At 36.4% G+C, this 14194-nt stretch overlaps 1 protein-coding gene across 1 annotated transcript in view; it reads left to right on the top strand.

Moving 5' to 3' along the window:
- The window catches only part of LOC108978011 (transient receptor potential cation channel trpm), a gene marked incomplete in the record, with an annotated part of 126171 nt that overhangs the window by 9797 nt on the left and 102180 nt on the right, over window positions 1-14194 (top strand). The window contains 1 exon segment of the mRNA XM_018948051.1: window positions 779-861. Coding sequence (XP_018803596.1) covers window positions 779-861 — 83 coding nt within the window.

Here is a 14194-nt window from a genome sequence, read left to right as displayed (position 1 = left end):
TGAGTAAATACTAAGTGAGCTCGCACTTGCTACGATTTCACTATTTAAATGTATGATGTATGACCTTATGTATAACTCCAACAATTAATGTGTGTGTCTTGATGCATCTTCTCGCACCCGATTGGCAAATGTTTATGAATATGTTCGCAATAAACTTTTATTTTACCGAAACTTATMAATAATTTGTTTTCAATTTTTAGTAACGCAAACCACAGACATAGATGTTTCCATCTCCATTTTTTTTTTTTACAAATTTGTTTCAACTAAAATTTGTTTACTTTTCAACTTTACTAACTCTCTGTCGCTCTCTGTGACGCTCCAACACTTTCTCACTACTTTACTATCTGTTGTTTTTGGTTTTTGTTTTACTTAGTGTATTTATGTTGTCTTTGTGTTTGTCTTTTATTATTGTTGTTTTGATCTATATACATACATATGTATATACTATGGAAATTTATATTTATCTATTGTGCTTCCGTTTCAGTGTTGTTGGTAATTGTACAAACAACTAAACAACAATAACAAAAAAATATATATACATAAAAAAAAATAGAAAATAATTCTTAACGTTTTTCAACTGTCTCAACGTAGTGTAAAAAAACAAAAACAAAAAAAGAAATTTAGTTTGTAGGAAAACAAACAAAAATATTGTAAAACTGAATCCGCTAATCTCTTTGTTTTTTGCCATTTCTCTTCTTGACTGTCTTTGTTACTGTGTTGTCAAATAAACATTCGTGATTTTCGTCGCATGGAATAACGGAATATTTCACACGAGCAGCATACACCTCGCAGCTGGATTGAGACAAATTTTCAGAAGAGAGAATGCATCAAATTCATACCATGCCCCAAAGATGAGACCAAGTGAGTATAAAAAAAATAATTCTATTAAGTTTAACTAGCGTACTAAGAGAATGAAAAAGATGAGTATCTTAGAATTAAARATCGAGCACACTGAAAATAACAACACATTTATGAATATTATAAACAATTTTTAGCGGACAACAAAAGTACCCAGAAATTTTAAATAAAACGCAAAATATATAATTATTCACCAGATGTAATACATTTATGCTAACGATTTGTCTAGTCCTCGAAACATTTTTTATAAGCACTTTGGAGATGACCTTGAGCTTCTTCAGCGAATTTTGTTTTATCCCTTCGAGCGACTGAAAACGGGTTCCACGGAGCAGCAATTTCAGTTTGGGTAACCAGGAAAAAGCACATGGAGCCAAATGCGGTGAAAACTGTGGTTGAACACTGGTATTCAGTGCGTTTTTGGATTTAAATTCGGTCCTAATTGTGGCTCGAWACAATGGTGCATTATTATCGTGTAAAATCCATGAAATCTTCTTCCACAATTCMGRCCATTTTCGACGGATGTTCTCACGCAAACGCCTCCAAACTGCCAAATGAACTCTTTATTTCTTTCAAAGATACTCTTTTTGAAGAAAATTCAGCTTCATCGCGTGGGTTTGAATGAAACCGAATCATCGTGCATTTTTTTTCATTCCATTCAACAATTTCGCACACGAAATTTGATTAAAAATATCAAAATTGAGAAAAATTCTTTGTTCGTTATTTTTAAAAATACTTAACACTGAGGTGTGGCGACTTATGCAGCTGCTGTAAACAAACTGGTTGATCTTACTCATACTTGGCATAGTAATATATGTTTTTGAAGTATCAGGCCCATGATAKGATAGCCTTATAATTTGAGGTCAGGCTCCAAACACCCATTTATGGACATTATTCTACACTRAAAAGGAGGAACTCACTTTTCTATACAAAACTTACCCTTATTGTTTCTCTCTTCCATTATTCGAATAACGCTATATACAAGCTTCTGTCGATGAATATTTCCTTTTGGAAAAAATCGATGATATTCTGTATATACATATATTAKTTTAAAATGTATACCTATTAGCCAATAATGTTTATGATGTATTCGTCCTGTTGAGAGCGCTCAAATGGGCTACACTCACCCAGAAGCTTGAAAATATCCAAAGCACGGCTCTCATTGATATCCGCGGTGCATTGTTGAGAAGCTTGTTTTAAGGTTCAGGGAAGCGSTATACAAAAGGATGCAACTAGGAACATGCGGAAATTCTTTCCTCTCTCAAATGCTTACCTGGCAACTTGAACCCTTGCATCGCAGTTGTGTACCGAGGAGAACAAGTCACTAAAGAAGATGCGCATTGAGTTTGGAAGAATTTTTGGCAAGTAAGTCTTTCAGGGAGGTAATCATTCACACCGACAAGAGAGCATTAATACTTGCGTTGAACTCGCTCATTAAATACTCAAAGTTAGTCAAGAAGTATCTATGCTGTTGCTAGTGAAGCTAGCAATAGTATTAAGCTACAATATTATTAGACTCATTTGGGTGCCTGGTCATTGTAAGATCGCTGAAAAGAGTAAGAATGGACCCGTTGTCCGCTTCTTTTATAGCGCTGGACCTATGGACCCCGCTTGAGCCTAGTAAGCGTCGGTTAAACACGAATTCCATTGCGTGTCCTTCTGACCTCGAGCTCTACGAAAATTGAGTTGGAAAGATCCGAGTACTTCTCCTTCTTTGTTCAGTATTTCCAAGAATGTGATTAAAATATCTCGACGCTCATACTCTCGGCGAACTAGGTGAATTAGYCGAAATTGGTATTAAAGGCTTCCGAAATTTTCAGACAAACTCAAAGCGCTTTGTCGTTTTATGAAAACCTTAATCAAAAATATATTGGATCTCAAGGTGTCACATCGGATCGGCATTCATTCACAGCTGTCCAACCGAGATCCTTTCTGCCTTTTAACAGGGGCTATGGCTTGCACCTCGAAGTGAAACAATAAAACAGTCTTCCTTATAGGTAAGTAGGTGAGAGCGCAGCCACCTTGGTTTCAATTAGCGCTGGTTGCACAATTTTTAAGTGTTATCATAAGGCCTTTTATAATCTTACTATCTCATTTCATCGCTCGAACTAGAACCATTTGGTATAAAATATTTCCTTTATGCTTTTTGCAGACAGCCATTCCAGGTTTGGTGCCTGAAAGGTTCCAAAGTTTCTCTGGCGGTAAAAGCTGGATCATCCAGCTAGCAGCCTTCCTGGTACTTAAAGAAAAATCTCCAAATGCACCTGAAATATGCGTAAAAATATCTGTCATTCATGATTTCAAAGTCAAACTCACCGCCGTTTTCAGTTCAACCAATATGATGTGTAAATAATTATTCAATTATCTTAATKGCTACTTTACTTCATCAGGCTCCAAACACCCACTACAAGCAAACCAATAATGGAGTGCACTGCCGTTACAAGTAAAGCGCCTAATGTGTGAAATATTTTAGTTCCAAATAACTCTATCATATTACAAGTAATTACCACCTACTATGAAATCCATAAACGCAGACAAAATTACAAAATAACCAAACTTTGGTCAACTCATTAAATTGTGAAATTTCAAATGACCACAATTTGCCTTCATTAAGGGATAATTGTAATTAATTTGAGTATTAGCTGGTGTTTCCATCACGTGGCAATGAACATAAAATCAAATTCACATACACATTTAAACCTAGTTAGATTGCATCAAGTTTAGTAAACATCAATTAAATTAAAGCAGTGCCTTCTGAGTAATTTATGAATGAATAAATTCTCTGGCAAAAGCAAACAGRCAAATATATATGTATGTAAATACAGTTATAGAAACATGGGAAATTAAAGGAGTTTAAGCAGCAGCGTAGACAAGGAGAGGAAGGAAATAACATAATAATATCTTGCCATAAGTTCTGTTACAAGTTCAGGCTGTTTTAAGAATAAAACTATAATATACTTTTTAACATAGTTTCTTTTTTTTTTAAATAATACATTTATTAAGTAAGCGATGGACAAATTTCAATTCAAATGGTCTGCTTTTGCTTTCACACATAACGCTTAAACGATTCGACCATTGATCAATATCGGCAGGCACCGTTTCTAATGGTAGACGWATCGAATCAACGATTTTTCAAGACCCTCCAAAATTATGTGGGGTATTCGACAAACCGTGCTCTCCAATTCTAATAACAAACAAACTGTAGTCCAATGGTTTCAAATGTAAATTTCCCGACGGCTAGCCATCTGTTGCTGTGAAACTAGGTACATATATTGCTTTTAGGCCACTGCTTGGTTGGTTTTTGGTCTTGCTGAAGGACTCAAAGGGGGGGTAGTCGCAAGGAATATGCGAAAACTTCTTTTCGAATTTCTTTTTAAATAGACGTTTTGCGTTGGAAGTTCACTAAAGTCAGCACTCTGTCCGATGACCTACCTTCTTGCATTCACCGATATAAGATTTCGTCAAGGTGTCATTGATAGTTCTGCCCTTAACTTGTCTGTTGTTGTTTTTTTACAACTATCGTATGAATTCGTACCACAGCCATCAGCCRTATTCGTCAGGGCTCTTAACACCTATTTCCTCTATCTTGACATTCTTACATTCCAGTACGAAAATGAACGAAATCCAACTACACCCACGCCTACTTCCCAATTAACCCAATTTCAATCTGATTCATTCACTTTCGAGTATACAAATCAGGAACCAATCAATGTATCCGGAAAAAACTTTGCATGTATAGTACTTTCATCTGCCATCCAGGACMAAAAATTGTTCAAAACGGTAGAAAATTATTCAAGCCTTCAGATATCGAATTCGTGGATCCCAGTTCCTATTGTGAACTTTTTACCGAAAATATCGGTTAATCCCTCAGATATATCATTGAAATATGAAAATAATTTTCGCCAGCTTTGATTTATGCAGGTTCGCGAATGTATAAGTGTTCGGTTATACCCGAACTTAACCATTCCTTACTTCGTTTTTATTACTTTGTAAGAGGGTTCTTACTAAAATCTAACCAACTTGAGGAGTTATGGAACTTTTATCGCAGGTCTCTTTAATATGCTATTCGAAAGCAATGTGTTTCTAGCAAACTTTCCAGAGTCCGTTTCGAAACCACTTCTATTTGATATCTTTTGAGATACACTTTCTTAAGTATTGATAATTTCCAGAATATCCTTCAATGCGCGTAGTGATTCACCGTTAATATCTGCAATTCACTCAAAACGGCTTCCCCGTAGCTGCCGATTGAGTTTGTTTGTKGAATAGCCAGAAGTCACATGCAGTTAAACGGTGATTGCGGCGCGATTTTGGTTGAAAATTTGGTGAAAAACTCACGAAGAATCAAAGCAGTATTCAACGATGCTTTATCATAGTGCAAAACCAATAGCTATCGGCATCTTTTTTCGAATAGCCTCTCGCAAACGACGTATAACACTGAAATAGTATTCCTTGTAGACAGTTTGGCTGATCGGAAGCAATTCGGAGTACACACACCTCGATAATCAATATAATCTTGATTTTGACCTGCTTTGACGTGGTTTTTTSGGCTTCGCTTCATCTTTGTCGTCTKTTTCTGAGTCGTAAGCAYAGACCAATTCTTATTGAGAATCATCGTCAGTAATAATGCGTTTCATGACATTCTGGTAGTCGGAAATTATTGTTTCACAGATATTAACGCGATAACGTTTTTCGATAGAATTATGTGATTTGGGAACCRATCGTGCTTTCACATTTTTTAGACCAAATGATCTTTCAAAATAGTTTTCACTGATCTTCTTAATATTTCAACGATATCAGAGCGAACTCTGACTGTTAAACGTCGATCTTTAAGCACCAATTCCTATATTTTATCGACRTGTTGATCATCARTTGATGCTGATGGCCATCCTGGAYGTAGTTCGTCGTGAACGTGTTCTCGGCCTTCTCTAAATATTTGTTTCAATCAAAAACACTTGCTCGCGGCAAACAACTCTCACTAAAAGCCTTTTCCAAAATTCTGAACGTTTCGTCACAAGAAATTTGAATCCGCACAGAAAATAGWACTTTTTTGTTTAGTAATTTCACTCATCACAAAAATCGCCGAGTACCCTTTAAGTACTTCAGAAAGTCAAGCGTRTACTAAACGCTAATGACTACTTTGTTGTGACATTTTGTCATTGAAATCTGAAAAATATTTCGACGAATGCAGTTTCGCGTGAAATTTAAATTAAAAAGTCTTACTGGTTTTTGACCACAGTGATATTATTTACATATGTATATGTATGTACTTCTATAAAGTGCCCATTAAATTGCGGTCYATTTCGGTTGCCATAAGCTTTTAATCCCAATATTTCATGCCACTTGGCGGCTAGCCAAAGARTTGTAGACTACAGATAACTCTTTTTATGGCTTTAAATCCGCAAAGTTGTTGCCAAACTGGCAATGCAAAGATATCAGCATATTACATAACATACACACGATGCACATATATTTAAAAATTCTAAGGTTGTCAYAGCCAGACGCGGCAAATAAATCGCCCGAGTTGCCATAAATTAAGCCTGACCGCTTCACTTCGTCTCGAAGTATCTTTTGTGGCATAATCCTTTGCATTCATTGTATTATCTAATTTATTRAGGGATATCTAATTAATTGCAGCATTTAGTGGGCCATAAGTCGCAATTCCCAATACAACATAATGTCATAGTTTGAGTAGAGCGCGGCGCAGTAATCGCGATAATAATTACGCTGCTGTCACCGCTGACAAATTCCATTTGCAATCCGTTAAAGTCAAATGAATTTGAAGGGAATGTTGCGATTTTGATTGGATTTTATTTGGAATCCACGTRTTTGGCGTTGACAGGCGTAAAATTATGACGACAACAACAACTTCATGTCGTGGACGACGATTATGCAACGTGAAGCGCGTGAACTTCACGTTGACTACGGACAATTATGTCATTGCTGTGACAAGTAATTGATTGCATCATTAACACATTGCACGTGACAGCAATTAATGGGTTAAAAATTTTTTTTTTTAAATTGGTCACCTGAGTTCTGGGATATAATTATCATTTAAAGAGAAAATTAGTTGTATGGGAGAAAGTTACAAATGTTTTTGTTGTTCGAAGAAATCGAAAATTTAATTCTCTGTTTTATGGCCACAAATGCCAGTTGTTACTATTGATTGTTTCTCTCCAACGGAGTCCTTCCTCGGCTTCTTTCGGCGGGTACTGCGTCAAATACTCTCAGAGCTGGAGAGTCTTCATCACTTCGGACTCACTGAAYTATGTCAATGTCGCCGTTTATTTCGTCCACCTCATCGTTCCATTAACTACGATACTCGCCCTTGCCAAGGCGCAAAGAACCMTAAATCTGCTCCATATAGCAGGACGGGAATGATAAGTGAATTCTAGAATTTAGGCTTTGTTCAACAAGAGGGGACTTTTTTCTCAATTACCTACTCAGTCCGAAATAGCATCCGTTGGCAAGTGTTATTATGCGTTGGATAACAAAGCTGAGACTGTAGTTGTTGTACTGATAACCGAGATAAACGAAATTATCTACGACTTGGAAGCTATGACTGYGTTTSCTTCGCTTGYTTGTCTAACCTRGAGAAAGCAGAACTAACGGTGYGGTTGTTATAGCRAATAATTTCGATGTCATTGGAGTACACTCTTATAGAAGATTGTACTTTTCTATTCAGATCTAAAGCTCGTAATAYTTTCTCTAGGAGKAGATTGAAGAAGTTACATGATAGGGAGTCGTCTTTTCTGAAACCTCGTTTGGTATCGAKCGGCACGGAGATGTCCTTCCCGATCCTGGCGTTGCTTTTGGTATTGCTCAAAGTCAGTTTACACAGCCGTATTAGTTTTGTGGGGATATCAAATTCAGACATAGCAGCTTTGAAATCGACAAAGAGATGCTGTGTGTCGATCCTTTTTTCACGGGTCTTTTATGAGATTTTGCTTTTCGAAGTGCTTCATTTTCGATTAATAGAACGTGTGCTCCAATTGAAGATAATGTAGGGCCAAGTATGTACTATAGGGAAGAGGTTCCGCCGTTTGCACTTATTGCTCTTTTCTATGGCATAATGAACGAATAACTGTGGGTAACTTAAAGATAACCTAACGTGCAGGAAAAAATATTTATTTATAATACCTTCCTTCATGTTGGTATTGCTGTTACGAATATCTACTTAGAACCTGTTTGGTAAAAGTACAAAATTAACCAACATTGTAGTCACTTTGCAGTAGGTCCAAGAAATGGGCTGTCTCGACGTGGTTAGAGCATAGGAAAAAGGTATTTTAGATGAGTGGGACAAACGAAGAAGTGGTTAGTATCATGTGAAGCTCTTTCATKCAGGATATATATACTTGTATGTCAATGAATCCAAAAAATGATGAGAAATATATAGTACTATGGTTCATTCTGAACAATTTTGTCTAAGACAGTCTGAACAATAAGGCCTGAAACCAGTTTCGGTTTCAAAATTACTAGCTCTTAACTTGTTAAGCGAAGGCACTATTCGCGAACAAATCCAAATAATTGGTTGTATGCGAGCGTGGATGGCKCATTATTTCTAGAACCGTTGTGAAACTGACTCCGTCAAAAACTTTTGACAAGCCAAACGACACTACAATTGTCCTCTTACAGAGTAGTGTGGTTTTTAATTGAGAGTACGAGTTCCTAAATAGCTTATAACGATAAGAGTGTCTGGGCTCAGTGTGTGGAGGTCAAGAGTAGCAATTTTTAAAGTGTCTTCATTACTAGGGATAGGAGCGTTATACGGCGATAAGGCGATCCTCTATGTTTGGCCGGTTAACCAGTTTTCAGTGGGCGAMCCACTTTTCTGATTTGCCACATATCAAATATGCGAAGAGTGGTCATAATTTTCGTAAAATATTCKTTATCAGCATAATTGCATAATTGAGTTTAAAAAATAATCCTCAAATCTTTGCGAATTGTGTGATACTAATGAGAGTCTTACGATATGTTTGGAAAGTGGAAAGGTATTCAACTTGAGTTAATTAYATTTTTCATAGAAAATTGAGTTCTTCGTTAATTAAATAATCSAAAGAAAAAAATTAAATAAATTTKTAATTAAATACTTTCATTTTGTAATCCATCATGTAAGTTGAGTTAGGTTGCCGGCTCAGCCAGCGCTTAATGGTTTTAAATAATTAATTCAAGCCACATAATAACTTATTCATTCGCCAAGTTTTTTCAATTTAACTTGCGAACYAAAACATATGCGATCATAAATATTTAATGGCTGAAAATTTGCAATGAACTTCTGTTATTTAACTCCCACACACAAAAATTCGCATTATTTATTTGTGTTTTGGTATTTTGTTGCTTTTTTGCTGTGTCGCACACTAATTGATATAAATTATTGTCAGCAACACAAATACAAACAACAAACTCAATATTGTGGCACATAAACTGCGCAAGAGTGTGAWCACAGCAATTCAAATTCATTGGCAAATATCCTGCCAGGATGTTTTCGACAAATAATTCAATTTTCTGTGTAAAGTTTAGAAATTTAGTTATTCTGTTGTATATACTACATGCATATGTATATTTGTTGATAAGTGTAGATATAAATGTTTCTCTGCATGGCAGTTGTGTTGAATGGGTTTGTTTAAATGAGCTGATGAGGTATGAGTTACAACTCAACTCCCCTGAGAAGAACACCACACTTAGCATCGGAAAACAACATGCACTAATACAACACACCTGGGGACAAATTGTATTTCACCATAGCAGATGACGACTATCTAACTAACAAAAGGATTGRATCATCACTGCTTTTCACACATGCACTTATACTTTTGATACCGACAACGGTGGTGCGTACTACTTAATTCTTCAACCAYCACGAACGTCAATATACAAGATACTGTAATATATATAGGCCAAGGATGGAAATACATTTTTTTTTCATTTTCGATGGAATCCTAAAGTAATTGAAAGGACGGGTTTCATAGTTCATTACCACTCTAAATATATCTCATATGGACTGTGATAAATAGCGATACATGTGTCCAAACATTTTCTATCAATTTTAGATTTTGTCCTCAAAAACCATTATTCTTTCTCAAAAAATGTATTRCTGGTACGAAAWTTTTTTTTAAYGTTTCCAAGTCAAGAAGTCRAGGTCATTCAAACTTTTTTCAAGCSSAAAAAGGCTGAGTTGATRTACTCCATGAGCAAAATATTGTAAGGATTTCTACATAGTTTTAAAATTCTTAATTTGTTCTTCRAAATCTATATCGTCCCCCTSKAACTAATCCCCCTTRACCCCAATAYATTTGTYSSAGCGTTYCTTGCAATATGAGAATCGTAAGGATGCATTATCGTGGAGAAAAAACCAAGAATTGTCGTCCCATAATTCCGGCCTCTCATTACGAATAGCTTCGCGCAAACGACGCATAAYRCTCATATATCATTCTTTGTTCCMAGTTTGGCTGGTCGGAAGGAATTCGGAGTACATTTACCTCGAYATTCGTAGAAAAATGTCAACATAATCTTAATTTTTGACCTGCTTTGACAGGTGATTGATTTGATTTTGATTTTTTCGGCTACGGCTCATTTAGCCACGATATTCTGCCTATTGATGACCTGTTTTCGGGTCATATGCGCAGATCCAGTAATTGTACATTTCATGACAACCTGGTAGTCGGAAAATATTATTTCACAGATACCAACGCGACGCCATTTTTCGAAAAAAATTTAGTGATTTCGAAACCAATCGTGCTTTCACCTTTCTTAGATCCAAATGGTCATTCAAAATGGGTTGCTCTGACTGTAGTCGTCAATTCTCAAGGCAMCAATCCTTTATTTTATGGAAGTGTTGATCGTGAGTTGATGTTAATGGTCGTCCTGGACAAACAACCAACCAAAGAYCTTTTCCAACATTCTAAACGTTTTGGGGCTTCTGAGCTTCATTTCTGCGTATACTAAACGCTAATGTTTATTTGTATGTAACATTTGACACAGATGTCACTGTTAATCATTATAACCTAAAAAAAAATTTCAACTTCTCTTCTTTGCGCGAAATTTAAACTAAAAAGTCTTATTAACTTTTGTTCACACTTTCTTTGAGCTTTAAGATAATTTCAGCATCTGGTTTTAATAGATCTTCATAAGAAGTCTCCCCAAAAAAACYAATAATCCTAAAAAGGATTCCATCATCTTAAAGGGATGAAATTGAATAAAATTTCTATCACCACTACTTTTTTTTAGGGTGTGACTCATAATCCAGGTGCCATCTATCTCACACTAAAACCTGGTTCAGCAAGCTTATCGAAATAATTCAGTCTAAGCATATTTATAGGAACAAAAGAGTTATGATAAATTTCGAAGAAAAGGGATGCTATAGTTTGGTTAACATGGAATAAGCAGACTGGACTTTACTAGATTGATTCTTGATCTAGACAGGCGACTACGGGTTGAATATTTAACAAGTCGCCAGGTGATTCTATTAGCTGAAGGAGAGCGAGAAAGTGAAGTTTTTTAAATGGCTTCTCAAATTTTGGAGGAGTTAACACATTGGGTTTAGTTGGTTAACTCTGATTAACATATGTATGTGTCTTTCCAATTTAGCTTCCACGTTCTCAACAGTAATGACTTTCAATGCCAATGAGCTGTGTTGTTTGAGTTTTTTAATGCTTCCCAAATTTTCATTTACCTCTAAAATAGAATTTAACTTCAAATTGTTTATCTATTTACTATATGTATTTCAGTATATAATATATACTTACGCTTGCATTGGTTTTTTGTTGGTTTTGTGGTTGTGCAGAAGGGTGCACACATTCTCTATCTCCCAAATTAACTGTTCGTTTGTTATTCGATTTTGTTGCTTCTTTCGGCAATCTGCTTGCCTTCTATTTTTCAATAAAGTGTCTGCTCTGTACGCAAACTGTCGAAGCGTGACTTTGCGTRTAGAATTTTAAAAAAGGAGACATGCGCTGAAATTGGTAACAATTGTTGCTACCACAAAATTATTTTGCTGCACAATCGCAAATACAAACAAATTTACCTTAGATCTCGCAAAAAATAAATGGAAGCAAACAGTTTTGGGATTCTTAATAGATACAGCGTCATTTGAGATAACTGTTTTTTTTTTTTTTATGAAAATGGAATTTTATTGTAAAAAAGTGGTTACAAATCAATTATTCAAAGTACTACCCATCGCCAGTCACAACTTTCTCCCATATTTTTGGCAAAGCTCGAATACCGTTACAATAAAACGGTTCATCTTGTGATGTCATCTAAGAGTCGAGTTATTTTTCGATATTGTCTGTGAGTGCGACTATTTCTGATCTAGACCAAGTGCCATCGAACGAATCAAAAAACGATCGGACTAWGCAGTATCTGAAGAATATAGCTTGTGGGTTAAGGCTTCCCATTTAAGCATTTCCAGGTAAATTTTAACGTGTTTGAACACGTGAGTATTGTCATGCAGCAGAATTTCTTTTTCGTGCATTTCCTGGTATCGAGGCCATAAGGAATTCAATTTTCTCATTTCCATTCCTAAAGCTTGTTTTGAAATAGATTGGCTGGTGTTGAAGGAACCTTTATTTGTGCTTGACATGTATTCTCATCGTGTAAGATCTCAAATTCAGCGTCTTCGAAGGTTTTTGGTCTTCCTTTATGGGGACTAATATCAKTTTCGGTTTTGTCTCCTTGTTCGCCGAAAGAAAGAATGGTCAAAGTACATATGAAGAATGGCCCTCACTCTTGCAAATGCTGAAAAATGCTGGAGATAGCCTAGACCTTGATGACAGTGGGAATCCAACTCGTTCCCATTCCGATGTGAGTGGGGCGGGGCACCCTTTTTCTTACTCCTTATCATCGGTTGTAAAGTTTACAGCAATTGCAACATGACCATGCACCAAAACGGGTTTGATAATGAAGTAGCTTGTGTGCTATATCTAGTGAATTTCGACACTCATATACTAACTTTGAGCCCACAGTTTGCGAGCTCAGCACCAGTATTACCGCTCTGCTGTCAAAGTGCATGCTCACCTCCTTGGTAGAAGTGCATCGCAGAGAGCCGCCCTTTGGACATATTGAAACTTCTTAATGAGTGCGCCTTCTCGAGCGTCCCTCATCAGATGAATACATCATACAACATTATTGCCTTGGCCACAGTTTTCTAGAACCATCCGTGGTGAGAGTACCCACCTTTCCCCTATAGCATTAGAGAGTCAGTTTAACCGCTTCTCAATATTTGGCCTCCATATAGACTTTCTAACGAGGATAAGTTTAGGTATTGCACCTTATCAATAGGTGAGCTTCCGAATAAGGGTGGAGGGTTTTCCTACATAAAACCAAATGTTAAATCTTAATTAATTGTATTTATATGAGCCGCACTGTACCTCCAGATTGTATGCGTTCATGAAAGTAAATAAAAGAGAAATATGTATAAATGTYTAATGCCACGCCGCAGACGCCGCGTAACCAAGAGAACGACAACAATGAAGACTATGAAGACAATAACAGTGAATTGCGACCGCAAATTAAAGCATCAACACCGGCGGTAAGTTGGCATTGTCTCATTAAAAGTACATATCTGTGCCTTCGCGTTCACCAACAATATCGAAGGAATGGAGAAACATTTTCACTTTCGCACAACTCGAAGTGCGAAAACGCTAAACCAAGTTGAGATAAAATATTCGATTAGCACGTTCTTCAAAAGTCTGGTAAGAAGACCTTTCAATAGCGATGGATTCTTTAACTAACTTTAGCTCGCTTTCAAACGGATGTTTTTCGGCTACCCAGAGGATAGTTGGTTTAAGACTGACAGTCGTGAACTGCTTGAGCCATATGTTAAAGAATCGTTTCTGGCCACTTCCAAGTGAATGGTGTTCAGGGTAACTTTACTCTCTTGCGTGAACTTCTACATATGGCTTCATCCTTCCTTAGAATCCATTCTATTTTGAATTATTTTAGACACCAACTATATCTTATCATCGTATCCATTAGATATGATCTGACATAACAAGAAATGCAATTGAAGAGGAGAGCTATTCGAGCCGACCTTAACCAAATACTTCAGATAGTATAGAATTGGTATCGCCTTAATGTATTGAACTATCCTAACTTAGGACTAGCGAAGCTTGCAATATGCGATTATTTGGAATGTCAATCCGAGACCACTTTAAAGCTAACCGTAGATTTTAATGGTTGGAAGTCGTTTTCGTAAAATTTTCGTTTGATTCCTTTATGTACAGTGAAGCGCCTGCTGTGTGACAAGTATTGGCCTCTTTTTAAACTCTTGCAACATGTTGCTACAGAGTATAATAGTTTTGTTCACCTAACGGAAGTACGTATCACGAGATAGATATAGGGTTAT

The sequence above is a fragment of the Bactrocera latifrons genome, unplaced genomic scaffold (genome assembly GCF_001853355.1).
Source record: "Bactrocera latifrons isolate USDA-ARS-PBARC rearing strain unplaced genomic scaffold, ASM185335v1 scaffold_99, whole genome shotgun sequence".
Taxonomy (NCBI): Eukaryota; Metazoa; Arthropoda; class Insecta; order Diptera; family Tephritidae; genus Bactrocera; species Bactrocera latifrons.
This window is presented reverse-complemented; position numbering and strand designations above follow the sequence as displayed.